This window comes from Bidens hawaiensis, unplaced genomic scaffold, assembly GCF_021521415.1.
Source record: "Bidens hawaiensis isolate Kalapana, Puna unplaced genomic scaffold, B.hawaiensis_p1.1 tig00009192_1, whole genome shotgun sequence".
In the NCBI taxonomy this organism is placed as follows: domain Eukaryota; kingdom Viridiplantae; phylum Streptophyta; class Magnoliopsida; order Asterales; family Asteraceae; genus Bidens; species Bidens hawaiensis.
This window is the reverse complement of record NW_027491679.1, coordinates 62205-80460: the sequence shown is the minus strand read 5'-3', so window position 1 is coordinate 80460 and position 18256 is coordinate 62205. Positions and strand designations below refer to the sequence as shown.

Here is an 18256-nt window from a genome sequence, read left to right as displayed (position 1 = left end):
GATGCATAATCCACCCGCAAAGTATAATAAATTTAAAACTATAAGAGCCCATTAATAAAATAATTGTAAGTCTATTATAGCTATAACTTTTGGACTGAAATTGAGCCGGGCAATCTCCCACTTCCCATCACTTACCTTCGCCTCCATTGATCAACATTGATTTTAAATTAAAAATTCTTTTGTTATATTTGTAGTTGTTGAACAAAAATATAATAAAAAATAATAATAATAATAATAATAATTTCATACCTTAGTATCCTTTGATGGTTAAAACAATATGTCATTATAAAGATTGCTCATTGTTTGTATTTTGAGAATTGATTCTTAGCCTTGAAATCTTCATTTCAAAGCTTGATTCTCAATGATCAATTTATAGATGAAACCTTATAAAAGTTCACATATTTGATCCGTGGCCTTGTTTTTGGAAAAAACAAAAGAACATATACAGACCTTAAAACATTTTGCGCAAACCTGTAAAGTATTGTGTACAAGAGAATATTGTCTATGAGAGAACAATCACTTACACAAGTTAAGATAAATAACAAGCAATAAGTCTAAAATATTTGAGAACATGGTAACATACTTAATATTTCTTGCTATAAATTGCGATCAACTCAACTAGCATACGCACTGTTTTTTTTTACTTGGTATGCCTAAGGATCAACTTGTTATGCCTATCTATGGGTATTGATCATGAATGTGTGTATAACTTAATACATATGAAACCTTGTAGTATGCATGAGTCTTTGTGTAGTGATGAAATTAAAGTAACAAAGTTGAGTCATTGTGCAATTAAAGTTTCTTAGGGACGAACAGGACTTGATAGTATTTTTTTTTGAATGACAAAATTCTTTAATCGTATTGTCTGTGGGATTTGAATTTGAACTGAAGACCCCCTCCCACACCCAAGTGTGTAAAGGATTTGCCATGCAAATGAACCACCATCACTTACTCATGATAGTACTAGTTATATCATATTCATACACAATTAACTAAATTAAAACGGTTAACATTCAACATTTTTTTGGATTTTAACTGAATTTATTCTCTCATCATTATATTCCAATTATTATACGATAAAAAGAAAACCAATATAAATACATAAACAGGAACTTATAAACACACAATACGTTTTTAAATCTGTTAATTAACATCACTTTATTGATTTTATATTACTTTCTAAGAAAAAAGATTACCAAAATTCCTAAGCAAACTATGTACTATAATACATCTTAGGCTTTTAGCATCTATCTAGGTTATCATATTCATAAAAACCTTCAAGCCACCTAGAACCACTCTTTTTCTTTATCCTTTTTGTTTTTCTTCTAATCAAACAAATCACTATTCCTTCTTAACATGCAACTTTATGCATAAATATATTCAATGTAGCATCACAGAAAGAGGACCACTACATACATAATGTTTTCCAAATAGAAAATTACAATAATCAGATTATTCATATATATTGTTTTAAATTTGATACATAACGGACTTCAAAGCAACTTGCAAAGTTGTTTCTTTGTGAACTTGAGGTCGTGTGTTCAAGTCATGAGAAGTAAACTCATGCACAAAGTGTGGGTAAAAGTTTGTACATTAGATCACGAAACGATCCAACCCCTCCTTAACTTATGCGCAAATACGTGAGCTCAATCAAGCACCTAGTAAGCCTTAAGTCAAGTCAAACATAAAGCAATCATGCACCTACCTCTCTACCTTCTAGTATTTGTAAATTGTAATTATATCTCATACATACATAAAACACATGTGAATTATACGATTATCGTAAAATTGGTTCTGCATTAAACTCACCCGCTATGAATATTATAAAAACGCATGTATATTAAAATCAAAGTGGTCCAACCCTAGATTCGAAACTTGGTTAATTAACTAATCAAACCAATAGTATGTTAGCTCCCTTTAAGGATAGTACCCTTTTTCTATGCTTATAAATTTCTTACCTCCCCAAAAGAAACAAACATACATACTTCTGTCCATTAACTATGGCCACCATGTTGTCGTTGTTTGCGTCACTGGCCGTGATTGGCAGTGCATGGTGTGTGTGGACGGTGATCCATTGGGTCTGGCTCAGACCAAGAGCCATTGAAAGACGTTTAAGGAAACAAGGTCTCAATGGACCACCATATAGATTGTTGCGCGGAGACACAAACCAGGTTGCAACCATGGCTCGACAAGCCGTCACCAATGCCAAACCCATCGGGTTGTCCGATGACTTCCTTCCCACCATTCTGCCGTTCCACCACCACCTCATCCATACATATGGTAATTAACTTGCTTTTAAGTGTTTTTATTTTTGTTTTACTACGTTAAATTGTTGTTCTAGCTAATATATAGCTAGTTAACTAGGGTTTTGAATAATATTTAATTCCATATATCACTTAATTAAAACCAATAATATCATGGCAGTCCCGAGAATTTGTGTGCCTTGGCTGAGCCGGAAAAAGGATGCTCCATATTAGAATGTAAACTAATTTTTTTAAACGACGATTAAAGTTATAGCAATAAACATAGCCATTAGCAAAATCATGACAAATATTAGAATGGGTTTATCAAGACAATGAGCTTATAAGTGTTCGGGTATTCTAAAATATATACAATATCGGAAATTTTATAAATTTTTGTGCTATTGGAAAAAACGTGCCCTAATCGGGCATGCACATTCCCCCTCCCTTGGGGCTCCTGGCGACGGAGATAATGCGGACATGCAACGATGTTTCATATGTGGGAAGTGGTGGAAGCTAGCTTACAGCTAGCACACATAATATCTTAAGTACCTAGTTGCATACAATCACATATGGCATGTACACAATTTAATGAAAACGTACATGCATATGCAAAATTTACCAAATTCAAAGTACACCGAAGCATTTAGCTTGTTTGATCCATTTGGGAATTATCTAATATCCAATCATTAAAATTGTTTTTTTTAATAATATTTAGGCCTCATCAAGTATGTATATTTATACCTGCAGCACCAACAAACGAGTCCTAAAGTCCCACATATACTTGCCCCTATCGTACCTCTAAAACCAACAAATATGATAAAAAGAAAAACACCCTAGCTCTAGCTCATCTCTCTCTCTCTCTCATAGAAACCACGGGTTTAAGACCGGCCTCTTATCTCCTTCGCATCATGGCCTCTCCGGCTCACCTCTACATCTTAAAACGCCACAACATTCCCAACTAATGAAAATGTTCATATAGTAGCTTAATTCAATTTGTTTATAATCCACTTTATAAATGAAAGTTATGTGATCATTATTAGTTTAAAGTGATTATATAGAGAATATGAACAAGTTTTTATATCCAATTCGTGATTGTCACACATATACAATGAACCAATCACCTTATTATAACAAGTTATATTAGTGGTTTGTATATGTAGTAATGATTAATTGTTGCCGCTAAAAAAAATTATTTCCAACTATTCTAAGCATTCACTCCCATCAGCTAGGTGGTATATATCCATTGAAGCTTTTTTATTTTTATTTTTTAGTATTATAATATTTAAAAAATGTGAATGGAGAATGATTGGTATAATATAGGTTGATTGATGAGAGCGAAGATAGAGGAATGGTCAGGTGGCGAATGAGACAGAATGTAGAATGACGAGTATAACGCATAGCGCCATAGCCTAGACTTATTAATTCTTAAGAGTAGTAGCAATTTTAATTCTTCTCTCTTATCAAGTAGCTATAACCTTCATTTTTTTTTCCAATCCTGATAAGGATATATCACTAACTTTTTGTTAGATATTTTAGTGTACATAATTGGATTGACTTGCAACAATGTAAATTTATAACATTTATCAAATAAGTCATGAGTTGCAGGGTGCACGGACGCTTGTGTTGAGTTTGTTATGATCTTTGGTATTATAAACTTATTGGTAAATACATAATTAATCGATCAGTTATAGTGTGTACTCGATCAATTGTGAAAACAAAGAGTTTATTGTGACCAGTTGAAAACATAAGTTTCTCGATCAATTGAAGCTTGCGTTGATCAATTAATTGAATTTGGTTTCTTATACAAGTTTTTTCCTCATGTTGACAATCAATTGAAATTAATTACAAGTTTTAAGTATTGACTGAAATTGTATCAACGTTCAGTAATGTTTCATTTAATTTTTGATTTATATCAAATAAAGTAATTATATATATACGTTACGTAGTTATGTAAATGTTATCGTGAAATTGGATCATATCATTATTCAAGATTGTTTCGTTCAAATTTTGTTTGCTATTAAATAGAGTGATTATATTTACAAGTAAGGTAATTATGTAACTAGTTTTTTGAGTAAATATCATAACTAATAAATAGAGTAATTGTATATTTTTTTTGTTGCGTAAGTATTCATATAACTAGAGTAATTATTTTTATAAATACCATAATTATTTTGTAACTAGAGTAATAAGTTATAAGTAGAGCAATTAAGCTACAAAACTATCACATAAACATTTTTCAACTATATACTCATGATCATGCTAGTTATATCATATTCGTACACACTTACATAATGTATTGCGGTTAATGGTTAGTGAAAGAAAAGTGATGTCACGTTGCTACCATATTATCACGTAGGTAGGTGGGTATTAACTAACAAACCCAAAAATCAAGTGTTACGAAGGCGGTGATAATTGGGCCAATAAAAGAAACACTAAAGAAATATAACGATTGTGGGGATGAGGAATGGAGGCGTCAATGCACTGGCATGAAAGAGGGTGGAACCTGGATTGATGGGTGTGTGACATGGTGGTTGGTGCCCACGATGCTTATGTGGCTGGTGGGTGAAGCCCCACCACAACAACAATCGGTCTTAGTGAAATTAAACGGTTAATTTTTAGCATTATTATTATCTATTTTTTTTGGGATTTTAACCGATTTAGTCTCTTATCATTAAAATTAATTATATTCAGCTATATTATATAATAATATAGAAAACAAAAATAAGTATTCAAATAGGAACTTATAAGCACATACTACAATTTTTAATGTGTTAACATCACTTTATTAACTTTGTAATACTTTCTAAGGCTGATGGGTGTGGATGCCGGATTACCGTTGAATTGATGACACGGCAGGCGGTGCCGGCGGCAATCACCGCCCCGGCGTTGTCGGGGTCACCCAACGGCAAGATCTCTGTGAAAAAAATTAACGGCTTAAAACCCCGCTCAACTTCAACAATTTTCAAAATAATATACCATTTTTTCAATATTTGTGAGGCTATGGTGTGGTGGTGGAGGACCGTGCAGAAGAACTGATAGGGGTGGTGGGTGAGTTTGGGGAAGAAGAAGACGTGGGTGGGTTTTGGACTTTTGTGGAATGTTAATATGTTTAATGGTATATATTAATATATGTTTATTTTTTAGTATTATGTTTTTTTAATTTATATAATGTTTTTTTATTTAATATTTTAAATTTATTATAATATTTTTAATAATATATTTTTAATGTTATTAAAGATTATGTTTTTTATTTAATATTTTATATGCAATATTATGTTACGTTTTTTTTAAATATTTTAAATGTATAAATTATTATTTTATTTGAAAAAGAATGAAAGTGGTAAATTGGTGACCATTTCTTTAGCATTGTGAAAGAGAGTGAAGTGGAGTGGAGTGTGATGTGTCATTGACGTGGCAATATAAAATGGAAAATAGAGAGGCATCCACACCTTATAGCATAAGAGCATTCTCATCCTATTTTCTATAAATATGTGAGGGAAGTTTGTAAATTATAGGGTGGGGTGATAAGTGGTTGTGAGTGTAAATTATAGGGTGGAGAGAGAAATGTAGTGATTTTTTGTAAATTTGGGGAAACATTGTTTTCCCTATTTATTTTTTAATATTTGTTGGATTGGTTGTGAGTAGAGGAGAGAGAAAACTGTAATGATAAATGTATAAAAAATACTATTTAATTAAGCATGAGAGAGAAATGTAGTGTTTTTAGTGTAATTATAGGGATAGAGATGGGGAACGGATTGAGAATGCTCTAAGAAAAAGATAACCCAAATTCCTAAGCAAACTATGTACTATATAACACATTTAGCATTTATCTAGGGTTTCAGAATTGTTTTTCTTCGAATCAAGCAAATCATTATTCCTTCATATGATCATCTAACCTAATGTATAAATATAAACAATACGTGGTATTATAGAGAGATGACCGCTAGACACATAATATTTTAAAGTGATAACTTTATAAAATAGTAATTAAGTTTGAATTAGCATATTCCATATTTTAAAGTAACAAATTAGGATCGTCACTTAAACTCATATATATAGTCTCTATTTTGTGCTACTTTTGATTCTCGTTTATCCATTAAATACAAAAATGAATTATAGAATTCTTGTAAAATTGGCCCGGTATTAAACACATATGTTACGAAAATTATATAAATGTGTATATTAAAATCAAAGTGGTCCAAGCCTAGATTCAAAACTTAGTTAATTAACTAATCAAACCAATAGTATTGTCTCCCTTTAAGGATACCCTTTTTCTATGCTTATAAGTTTCTTACCATCCCAAAAGAAACATACTCCTATACATTTAACTATTAGCTATGGGCACTATGTTGTCATTGCTTGCGTCACTAGCCGTTATTGGAAGTGCATGGTGGGTGTGGACGGTGGTCCAGTGGATCTGGCTCACACCAAGAGCCACTGAAAGATGTTTAAGGAAACAAGGTCTCAACGGACCACCATACAGATTGTTGCGTGGAGACACGATCCAGGTTGCAACCATGGCTCGACAAGCCGTCACCAATGCCAAACCCATCGGCTTTTCCGGTGACTTCCTTCCCGCCATTCTGCCGTTCCACCACCAAGTCATCCATACATATGGTAAGTCATTTCCTTAAGCTTTAGTACGTTTTTTTAACAACGTTTGGAATCAACTCCGAGTGAGTCTTACTGTGACGTGACGTCAACCGTCTATACTGATTTTGATGTCCCGGTATAACTAACCATTAACACCACCTTTAGTCAGGTTTCTAACATGAGACTTTAAAGATACCGACATATCTTTTAGTACCTTGAATTATTGTCTAGTAGCTAATTAAGTAATTAAGGTTTTGAATATTAAACTTTATCACTTTAAAACTAAGTGTAATGATGGTGGCCATGCAATGGTGTTTTATATGTCAGAAGTGGCCGGTGGAAGCTTACAGCACACATACAATATCTTAACTACCAGTTGCATACTTGCATATGATATACAAAAATTATTCAATGAACACATTGAGCAAAAGTTACCAAATTCAAAGCAAGCATTTAGCTTGTTTGATTGTTTATTATTGTTTTTATAATATCTAGGCTTCATCAAGTATACATGTACATATATTTAACAACAGCACTCACAACCGAGTCGATCCCAAAGCCAGGGCCGGCTCTACGAATGTGGAGGCCTAAATCGAAACAAGATTTTGTGGTCTTTTCATCACAATTGTTAAGAAATTTTTTTGCTTATTACAAGTTTTGAACTCATAACCTATACTTTCGTAACAACCAAGCCTACCATCATACCAATACATTACGTTGAGTTTACTTTACCCATTATAATATATATATATAATATATATATATATATAAAGTTTTTTTGGATTTAGAGACCTTAATTAAATGTGGGCCTAAAGCCCTAACTTGTTTTTGCTGTCCCACAAGCCACCCCTCCCCAAAGCTACACACATATTTATATATGGTATTCCGAAACTTTCATTTAGTTGCATAATTAACCTCGCACATCTATTTATATATGCTACTCTACAACTTTCATTTAGTTATACAAATAACCCCATAACTTTTTAATACGATAACCCTCAAGTTCCATTAATCATACAATTAACCCACAAGTTTTAAGTATGATAACTTTTAAGTTCCATTAAATTACACAAACAACCCCACAAGTTTTTAATATGGTACGAACTGATACCGTAACGAACCGATACAGACCGAGTTCCCGCCATGTCCCTGCCGCAATGCACGTGGGGTTAAGCTTTAATGCAACTAGTTTCTATTAAGTTGTTTGATGCTATATATTAATAATATTTTTTGGTTACTAATAGAGTAATAGGTTATAGGTATCAACCATCAAGTGATCTGGATGGCTGGACATGTAAAGTTTCCAACATGAGCTAGCCCAACCCAGCCCACTAATTTATACTGACATTTTGCACTTTGCAGGTAAAATTTCATTTACATGGTTAGGACCAACTGCAAGGCTCACCATCATGGATCCTGAACTAATCAAAGAGGTTTTGGTGAACAACAAGATTTACAAGAAACCGACTATGAACCCGATGGTCAAGATACTAGTTCCGGGAATGCCTAGCTTTGAGGACCAAAAATGGGCCAAACATCGCAAGATTATCGCGCCTGCTTTTACCCAAGACAAGTTAAAGGTACTAGTACTGATCATTAGGACTGTCCAAATATCTTGTTGAAAATGAGATGACCCAAATTTATTTACCCGAGCCAAAACCGATAACTGATCATAATCATATTTTTAACTATTGTTTTGTGATTGTAGCATATGTTTTCGGCCATGTGCATGAGTTGTAATGACATATTGATAACCGAATGGACAAAGTTGGTCTCGGATAATGGTTCGTGTGAGGTAGATGTGCAGCCTTACATCGATGATTTTTCTAGCGATGTGATCTCTAGAAATGCATTTGGTAGTAGCTATGAACAAGGTAGAAGGATATATCAACTCCAAAAGGAACAAGCCATGCTCACATCACAAGTTCTAAAATCGGTGTACATACCGGGACGAAGGTAAACAATGCTTCGGTTAGTTTCTTGGTCACGGAAGCCGATTGTTTTTAACAAAACCGTAATTAAACTATGCAGATTTTTACCTACCAAAACAAATAAGAGAATGAATGAGATTAGCAACGAGTTGAGATCAATTCTAAGCAAAATTATGGAGAAAAAAGCAGTCAATCCGGTGCTTTCATCTGATGAAGATTTACTATCTTTGTTGTTAAAATCCACCACAAGCACAAACGGGGAGTTGAGAATGAGTGTTGATGACGTGATCGATGAATGCAAATCATTCTATTTTGCCGGGCAAGAGAGCACTTCGAACTTATTGGTTTGGACCATGATCTTGTTGAGCCAACACCAGACATGGCAGGCTAGAGCCCGAGAGGATGTGTGTCGAGTTTTTAAAAACAAGAAACCGAGTTATGAAGGGTTAAATCAACTAAAAGTTGTAAGTACATATTTCATCAAATAGTGTAAAGTATATATAACAAGCTTACCTTTAAAATCTAGATTCCATTCATAATAGTTTCAAAATGTTTGTGTAAGCAGGTAACCATGATTATATATGAAGCTCTTAGACTATATTCTCCGGCGACCATATTCACACGAATCACATATGAAGAGACCAAACTTGGGAACCTAACCATACCAGCCGGTGTGCAACTCTTGTTGCCGGTTATATTTGTGCATCATGATCGGGATCTTTGGGGGGGAGATGCAAAAGAGTTCAACCCCGAGAGGTTTTCAGAGGGAATCGCAAGGGCAACAAAGAACAAACTAGCCTTCTTTCCATTTAGTTGGGGTCCACGAATTTGCATCGGGAATAATTTTGCATTAATGGAAGTTAAGTTGGCTATATCAACGATCCTACAAAATTTCTCATTTGAGTTGTCACCTTCTTACACTCATTCACCTTCATATGTTGTTACTCTTCAACCCAAACATGGTGCGTACTTGATTCTGCATAAGATATAACACCTAATCACGGGCTTTGTTTGCACGACCATTGACACAGTGACTCAGTTTGCTAGTTTTCGCTATAGCATTGTATCTGTGCTCAGGAATGATTGTATTTTCTCTTTCTTAGAAGTGTGTTTAACATGGTTTGTGATTTGGTTGTGGTTCATACTTCATGTAATTTGGTCTCTTGTATAATAAAATAATAAGGTTTGGGCCTTGCAGGCCTTTTCATGTATAATGAAACTATTAGTCTTACATTTCGGCCTGACGGGCTTTTTCATGAAAAGATCTATCAACTATCTTTAACCAAATCTACTGCAACTATACAGCTTTGTATTTAAAATGTTAATTATTCCACGTGCAGTAGCTTATCAGATGCAGTTAAGAGATGAATATGGCCCGTCACATTGATGAACAGCTTAAACTTGGTTTGACTGATTTTGAGTAGACACAAATTGACCGATTATATAAAACACAAACTGGCACCCGCATTTGACTGATTTTCAGGGTCAAAGAGCCACTTATCCACAAACAAAATACAAACTTTATATGAAACAACAACAAGAGAATCAACAAATGCATTATTCATCAGGTTTGTTTGCTCACAAGATGAAAGCAATAACTCACGTGACTTCACAGTCGAGTCTATCAAGATATGTCTGTAGTTTCTCACCAAATTGTACATGAATCAATATATGCATGTATGTATGAAATATTCATCAGCTTCATTTGCTCACATTATCACAGGGACGTTGCCACCGTCTTAAACTCAGTCAAACAAGAATGTAGTATCTTCTGGCGCTTCAAAAGAGCCTCCCTTTCATTCTTCAGAATGTCAATAGCTCCAGGTGCAACAAACATATCCATAAACTTTTCATCTTTTACACCAAACAAATCCAGTCCCAATGCCACCATAAGATCTTCACGGCTGAAACACAAAAACAATATATAAGTTTCAGCATTGATTTGAGTAATTGAGTTCATGCTTTCATGCTAGAAACATATTAATAAAAGTTATATACCACGGAGTAAGAAATCCTGAATTCAAAGCAGTAGTCACACTCCGTTCAACCAAAACTTCACGTATCCGTGCAAAATGTTGTGCAGCTAATGAGCAGATTTGATCATAGGTTGACCCTCGTTGTGAACCTTGTTGACTGCCCAACGTTTTGCTGTCACCTAGTATTCTACGATGGCTTTTTCTTGCTCCACCATCAATGAAGTTTCCTTGTTCCTTTAGTGGTTCAGGTGATGGTGTATCAGGTACAGTCATAGAAGCATCTCCTGCTGCTTTTAGAACCTTCACCGGTGATGTTTCCTGACTAATACGTACCGGAGATATGTTTTCTTGATCTGAAAAATCAAGGGATGATGTCCGGTAACCGAAACTAGAATTTGAGCCCGGCCCATATAAAAGATCAGTCTCGTAGCACACTTGAGAATATGCGCTTGTGACCGAATCCAAGTGCTGTCGAACGAGTTGCTTGCGTTGTTTTGCAAGATCTTTTATGAAACAGTTGTAAGAACGCCTTAACGCAGCATGAAAGCCGACATACCCATCCATATCCCCAGTTTTCTTCCCATCTGCGAAAAGCAACCCATAAGTTTTTTGTATTTCCATACATTGGTATATAAGATAATATTAAAGTTCTTACAATCAAAGTGAAGATGCTGGTTTTTCTCCATGGCAAGATCAAAAAGGTTACTTAACACAAAAGCAAGTCGGTCACAAGCTGTATCAAGAAGAGGTGCAAGCCATGATTTGGCAGCAGCACGGGCAATCTCTGCAGCAGCCTCTGTAATTCCCCGTCCACCTCCTCTGCCAGCATGCGCAAGTGTTATATTTGACATCTGTCAAAAAGATGAGTCAGCTCAACTTGTTTATATTATTACATTTCAAGTATATTTATGATATTACCTTCTCCCTTGAAACAGTAGGGTATTCAATTGAATAAGCAGCACATCTAAACTCATGCATAACTCTTTCAAAAGCAGCACCACCGTAAAGGCGTATGGTGGAATTGGGTGGTTTTATATCAGCAATTACTCCTGGCCAACTTCCCATACCACTTTCAGATTTCTCTTCATCTGTTGTTCTTCCCCATTGCTCAGGGTCAGGATCTGCAGATCCATCTATCAACGCTCCCTACAACATTTGACAAAATGATCTCGTTAGTTGTTAATATAAGCCATTGTTATTGTAATTATGAATGAGTTCATACCACATGGTTGCAGATGGAGGATGCAAACAACATTGAAGTTCGTCTAAGGTGAGCAACATCAGAAGTTGCTTGTAATTTGGAGTCCAAGATATCTAACTGAGCAGTCACTTCACTGCAGCGTTGTTCAAGCAAAGCTAATATTGCGGGTGTAGCTTCTTTATATCTCCTGTGAAGCTCAGATTCAAGATAATTTCTCAGACAACCAAAACCTATGTGGGATCTGTACTTTTCTTCATCATATCCACCTTTGACATCTTCTTTCAGATGGCGGATAACATCTGAATCCACTTGAGATATTTGCTTCCTAAATTCATCATTTGAAACTGCAGTCCTTTCTTTTGGTAGAGCCACAAAGAATGGCTGTATGTTCCCTCCAAGGTAGCCACTTGCACTCAGGTATCGATCAACCTCCCACCGTTCAGTAAATTCCTGCAGAGATCAAATTAATATTAAATGCTTTGTTCATCAAGCACATTAGGTTAATCATTTATGTACCTTAAGCCGGTTATCAAATTTGGAGACAACAATTAGTGTTCTTTTAAAGGCTGGATCAATGTCACGAATGGCATCCAACCACAATGATGAGCACCACTCAACACTGCTTTGTTGAAGGAATAACAGGATGCGATGAGGTGGACTAGCTAAAGATATCACCATTGAGAGAATTTCTTCTGGTGTGCTTTCTGGCTCACCCTTTTTAGCCTACCAAATGTGGTTCAGATTGTTACAAACATGAACCTTTTTCTAACAATAAAAACAGAGGTTGGTATAAATTACCTTGAGAACAAATCCTGGAGTGTCAATGATGGTGAGATTGGGACAATGGGCATACTCAGCTCTCATTACAATCGGTTTAGAAGAGACTGTAGTTTTAGTCTTCTTTAACATTGCATCAGTTCTTGATTTAATCGTATCAGCAATAGCTGATGATGATAAAAGAGGACTGCCATATTCCTCGGAATCCTCTTCCTGATATGTTAATTTCATACTTCAGTATACTTCATACATAGACAAAAAAGAAACAACTAGCACTCAGGTTTCTACAGACTTCCCATAATTCATATCCTCATGATCAACTGCAATACTAAATATCCAAATTTGAACAATAGAAAGATTTCAATAGTCAATAAGAAACCCAAACTAAACATTTGCTTCGTGATCAATAATTTTCAGAAACTCTAAACCCTAACTATGCAGCAACAAAATAATCAAATTCAATTCTATATGATTACCAAAAAGAAGAGCTGACCTGAACAATAGGAAGCTTTCAATATGAAAGCCTAACTACACATTCTCATCATGATAACAAAACTTTCAGAAACTCTAAACCCTAACTTTGCAGCAATAAATCATCAAATTCAATTCTGTATGATTATTTAGAAGAAGTACAGAATAATATCCAAAGCCTGAAATCAGCATGTTAAATTGTTACCAAAGAAAGCCTCATGAATCAACCAATTGAAACTCATTCAACGCTAACACCTAACAGAATAGTATCCAAAGCCTGAAATCAGCATGTCAAATTCTTACCAAAGCCTCATGAATTATCCACCAATTGAAACTCTATTAACACTAACAAAATAATATCCAAAATAGAGCAATAAACAGACAAACACTTGTGATTCTGAGCATGTAGTTATCTCACTAAACTACACATCTTCTCCATTATCAATAATATTCAAAAACTATATATAAACCCTAACTAAGCAGCAACAAATTCAATTAAGTACTAGTATAATGTGCAATCATTTAAAAGACGAATGGACCTGAAATCGGCAGCGAGGCTCAAGAGCAGTAGGATCATGAACCATCTGGAGAATAAGTGGCCGGCATGTTCCCATCTCAACCTCACGTACATTGAACTGGAAGCCGAGAAGTGCTTCGAGAAGCGAGCTTTTGCCATCGGATTGGCCTCCGAGTGCGATGATCTCAGGAATCGGAAGCTTTTCGCCAAACGCAACGGCGGCGGACTGAAGGCGGTTGTAGGCGTCAAACCGAGACTTGGAGAAAGAAGACGAGGAGTCATGGTGGTGGTTTAGTGATACCGGAGAAGAATTAGAGAAGGTATCGGTGGTGGTTGAGTATGCAGTTGGTGGTTTCATGAACACGCCGGTGGACGCCATTGTTGATCGAGTAAGCTTGGATTCAGTTAGAGAAATGGCGGTGGTAGTTAGTTAGTTATGGAGTTTGTTAGTTAGTGGAGTAAACTACTGTTTGCGTATATAATATGGATAGAGATGAAGCCAACTAACGGAATAACTGTAACCGTTTTAAAACGGAAAGTGACGGATGGATGAAGAGGTAGTGGGCCCATGTCATCTAACCGGGTCTAGAGTCAGATCCGGGTCAGTGGATTGGTGTGTGACGAGCCGAGCGGGTTTAGGGTTATTCGGTTACGGGCACCATGGTATAGTTGGCGGTCTAAACTGAAGCAAGTCGGTCAGTTTGAGATCTCAAAAGTTTGATGGTTTAATTGGTTCGGCCTTGTTTAAAACTTGAAAAGTAGCTGTGTAAACAAGATTGGCCTTATAAACTAATCATGGACCATCCCACCCGACTCAGCAGGTTTGGTTTATCGTTTCTCAAAACTATAGTTAGAGGTTCAGCTCATAATTTTTGTCATAACGATCGAACTGGGCCATTTATAGAAAGAAAAAGAAGGATAAAGATGGCTTATTTATTGGGATTAAGAAGCAATCTCAAGGATTGAAGTCAAGAGAACATGCGAACTTGTATGGGTCAAAACACCTTCTCAAGAAATTAAAGTTTCGTAAGCTTTTCCCGAGTTCATATATAGCAATGAAGTTGCTTATATGTCGCCTCCAATAAAGTATTCTATGACATGACAAAACACACTGGAATTGATTGTCACTTCATTTTAAAAAGCTTACTGACAGGATAATAGTGATAAGAGTTCGTCAATCTAGTGATTAAACTAATAGTTGTGTTTACAAAATCTCTTCGAATTTTTCATGTTGAATATATGCATGTAATAAACTTGGAGTATTTAGCTTAAGGTAAAGTGCTAGAGTAGTAGAGTATATGCATGTTATGTTGTATCCTTGTCTATATACTGTATAACAAAAATCAATGGAAGAAAATATCTCTTTTACTTGCACATTAATCAAAGATCAAATTGAAAATACAAAGGAGAGGTTGCAAGATGTTAGCTTGAAATGATGCACAAGAAGACCCTAGCTTTCATATGCAACCAAAATCAACAAAAAAAAAAAAACTTGGGATCTATCTTACAAAATCTACATAAGAGATTCAAATGCCACAAACAAATTCAAAATTGTTATATTATATCTATGATCTATCTTTTAAATATACATAACTTAAAAGAAAACAGTTTCATGAAACCAAGAACTTACATTTATGATCAATGTTAAAGAATATATTCAGTATACAACAACACCCATGAATGTTTCTTTCTTTCTTACACATATGCTTTCCTATGACTTCATAACATTTTACGGTACCCGATCAGAGACCAACAACGCCTTAAAACCTCAAAAACACGAGTGTGTTTCAGCCATTCTCCCATTTCAAAATCTAGTCAATCCGCTCAAGATTAAATTTGACCATCCCCTCGAGAGCCAACCGAAACGAGCTCGGAGGAAGGCATCGCAGACACTGAATCGCCTCATCGGCTTTCTGTTTAGCAAGAATCCGAGCCCTTTCAATCCCATCACTCTTCATCACTAACTCAATAGCTTCATTAAGAGACCCTGGTTCACAAAACTCTGTCTCCATTATCTCTCTCAGCTTTGACTGTTTTTCAAGAGCAAATATCACGGGTGCGGTCAGGTTTCCTTTCGCCAGGTCACTGCCAGCTGGCTTCCCCAAGTGCTCTGTTGACTGTGTAAAATCCAATATGTCATCGACAACCTGGAATGACAGACCAAGATTCTTCCCATATTGATACATTTGCTCGCTGATGTCATCGTCAACCGCGCTAAAGATTGCTGCTCCTTTAGTGCTTGCAGCAATTAGTGAAGCGGTTTTATAATAGCTTTTGATCAAATATTCATCAAGTTTAACATCACAATCAAATAAACTTGAAGCTTGTTTAATTTCACCACTCGCAAAATCTTTAATAACCTGCAATAATTACGGTTTTAGCTTTCACTTTCGTTTCTTGATAGTTTCAGCTTTCAAGCCTTTTGAAGTATAAAAACTTGTAATAGTGTACCTGGCTGATTAGCTTTATGACTTCAAGATTTTCAAGATTCGCGAGGTACCATGATGACTGTGCAAACATAAAATCACCAGCTAGGACTGCCACTCGTGTACCGTATAGCTGATGGACGGTTTCTTGGCCTGCAAGCAGAAAGAAGACGCTTAATTTACAATATCATTATAGGGAGCTAATTGTTTAGAAAACTCGTAACAGATTATTCAAAAGCTCTTACCTCTTCTCATATCACTTTCATCCAACACATCATCATGTATTAAGCTTGCGGTATGAATCATTTCAATGATCTCAGCCAACCGTTTATGTTCTCTCGTAAGCTCCCTAAGCCGCAAAAGGGAACTTATTACACACATTTCGAATCATTCGAGTTTATCAAAAAAAATTTATAAAAAGGTACTCACTCTAAACCTGTAAGCTCTAATGTGGCTCTTGACACTAAGAACACCAAAGCTGGTCTCATTCTCTTCCCACCAGCACTAAATATCTGCTCAGCAGCCGACATTAAAACCGGATTTTCTGCACCAACAATCTACCACACAAATTATACATAAAATGCCAACAATTTCACAAAAAAATCAGAAACAAATGACCAAATTCTAATCTCAAAATTAGGGGTGGCAAATGTGACCCACTGGGTTGAATGGGTTGTAATAAAATGTATATAATGGGTCAGAATGGGTCAAACTAAAAAAAGAAAAGGATTGAAACGGGTCAAAACGGGTTGACATTTCTTGATTTTTTTTGTTTTTTTTAATGGAACGAGAAAAACGGAGGAAACTTTTTAGTTTTTATACTTTTTTAGTTTTTGATTTATATTTCGAGTTATGATTTTTAAAATTTTTTTTTTTGAATTTTTTAATGAGGGGTTTATGAAATCTTAACCCATTTTGACTCATTTTAAAAATCCTCATTAAAAAATTCAAAAAAAATAATTAAAAAATCATAACTCGAAATATAAGTCAAAAACTAGAAAAGTAAAAAAACAAAAAAGTTTCCTCCGTTTTTCTCATTCAATTAAAAAAAAAAACTCAAGAAATGTCAACTTATTCTGACCCGTTCAATCATTTCCTCTTCTTAGTTTGACCCATTATATACATTTTATTACAACCCATTCAACCCAATGGGTCACATTTGCCACCCCTACTCAAAATCATAAACTGATTCTAATTCTAATTTATAATCAAGATTCTCAATCTTGAAACACCTTAAGCTAGAAATTTTAACCCAAGCAAATCAAAGTTGTCAACAATATTCATATTCACATATTAAACTCACAGATTGTAGATTCTTGTTAAAGGTTAGAAGGTCATCAGAAACAGCTTCAAACAAATTTGTTTTAAAATCTTTCTTCTCACTTAATACTGACTTGAAACCTTGTGCATCTCCTATTCATAAACACTAAATTAAATTAATAAAAAAACAACAATAATTCATCATAACAAATTAAAAATTAAACAAATTCACTAAAACCACCATTAAGCAGAGTCTCAGGAGCTTCAGTAGAAAACACTACATTTTCCAATATTACCATCACGCCGGAAACATACCAATCTCCGGCCACCACTACAATATCCTCTATTCACACTCCTAATTAATTTCCTTGTATAATTATTAAAACAACACCCACAAGCACCAAAATCAAGATTATGGCATGTCGCCGGCATCATCATTATAACACCCCAAGATCAGATTTTTATAAAACAAAACCCAAAACCCAGCTACAGAATTTCAATAATTTGAACATAAGCAAACACCCATTAAGTGAAATGATGTTGGAACTTGAGAAACTGAGAGTCTTGAATAAATATAGTGTGAGTTTGAGTGGGTGAAGATAGTCCACATGTGTCAAGTATTGAAATTGGTTTTTAAATAAGTGTTTATTTAATTGGAAGGTGTATCTGCCACCACAGAAATTGAGGAGTTTAACGACAGTGATTGTGTTGATTTGACAGGAGGGTGGTGTTTGGTACCTGCCAAGAGATTGGGGGGAAAGGACAGGTTATCGGTGGGTAGAATTTGTTGTGTGGCCACTTGAGAAACGCTCGTTGTGTTCCGATTAATCTTTAGTTTGCATCGCACAGCTCGACTAGCGA

At 35.2% G+C, this 18256-nt stretch overlaps 2 protein-coding genes and 1 pseudogene across 4 annotated transcripts; 1 reads left to right on the top strand and 2 right to left on the bottom strand.

Annotated features, from left to right (window-relative positions):
* The first annotated feature begins 2000 nt into the window (after positions 1-2000).
* Positions 2001-9904, top strand: LOC143531573 (cytochrome P450 CYP72A219-like). Of its 2 annotated transcripts, none has more exons than XM_077026840.1 (5): positions 2001-2280; positions 8199-8416; positions 8545-8792; positions 8868-9231; positions 9333-9904. In XM_077026840.1, the coding sequence occupies exons 1-5, from the start codon at positions 2001-2003 to the stop codon at positions 9756-9758; spliced, it is 1536 nt and encodes a 511-aa protein (XP_076882955.1). In that variant the 3' UTR covers positions 9759-9904. The 2 variants fall into 2 exon arrangements, with proteins under 2 accessions (XP_076882955.1, XP_076882954.1); XM_077026839.1 differs by lacking the exon at positions 2001-2280 and adding an exon at positions 6356-6860.
* A 252-nt stretch (positions 9905-10156) lies between these two features.
* LOC143531572 (dynamin-related protein 5A-like) lies at positions 10157-14165 on the bottom strand. Its single transcript, XM_077026838.1, has 8 exons — positions 13732-14165; positions 12743-12934; positions 12461-12667; positions 11966-12394; positions 11662-11889; positions 11399-11594; positions 10766-11327; positions 10157-10671 (listed from the first exon to the last, which is right to left on the bottom strand). The coding sequence occupies exons 1-8, from the start codon at positions 14086-14088 to the stop codon at positions 10485-10487; spliced, it is 2358 nt and encodes a 785-aa protein (XP_076882953.1). The 5' UTR covers positions 14089-14165; the 3' UTR covers positions 10157-10484.
* Positions 14166-15471: 1306 nt separating this feature from the next.
* LOC143531571 (solanesyl diphosphate synthase 1, chloroplastic-like) lies at positions 15472-17959 on the bottom strand (annotated as a pseudogene). The gene is made up of 6 exons (XR_013135043.1): positions 17637-17959; positions 17439-17548; positions 16565-16692; positions 16381-16484; positions 16161-16288; positions 15472-16069 (listed from the first exon to the last, which is right to left on the bottom strand). The product of XR_013135043.1 is annotated as a solanesyl diphosphate synthase 1, chloroplastic-like (transcript).
* Positions 17960-18256: the final 297 nt, after the last annotated feature.

Excerpts from the sequence above, each read along its gene's own strand:
- LOC143531573 (XM_077026840.1), top strand. The coding sequence starts at position 2,001 with ATGGCCACCATGTTGTCGTTGTTTGCGTCACTGGCCGTGATTGGCAGT. Across the intron at positions 8,793-8,867 it reads GTGTACATACCGGGACGAAG|ATTTTTACCTACCAAAACAA; the intron begins GTAAACAATGCT and ends TAAACTATGCAG. Across the intron at positions 9,232-9,332 it reads GGTTAAATCAACTAAAAGTT|GTAACCATGATTATATATGA; the intron begins GTAAGTACATAT and ends TTGTGTAAGCAG.
- LOC143531572 (XM_077026838.1), bottom strand. The coding sequence starts at position 14,088 with ATGGCGTCCACCGGCGTGTTCATGAAACCACCAACTGCATACTCAACC. Across the intron at positions 12,668-12,742 it reads CTCCAGGATTTGTTCTCAAG|GCTAAAAAGGGTGAGCCAGA; the intron begins GTAATTTATACC and ends CACATTTGGTAG. Across the intron at positions 11,328-11,398 it reads CCAGCATCTTCACTTTGATT|ATGGGAAGAAAACTGGGGAT; the intron begins GTAAGAACTTTA and ends TGCTTTTCGCAG.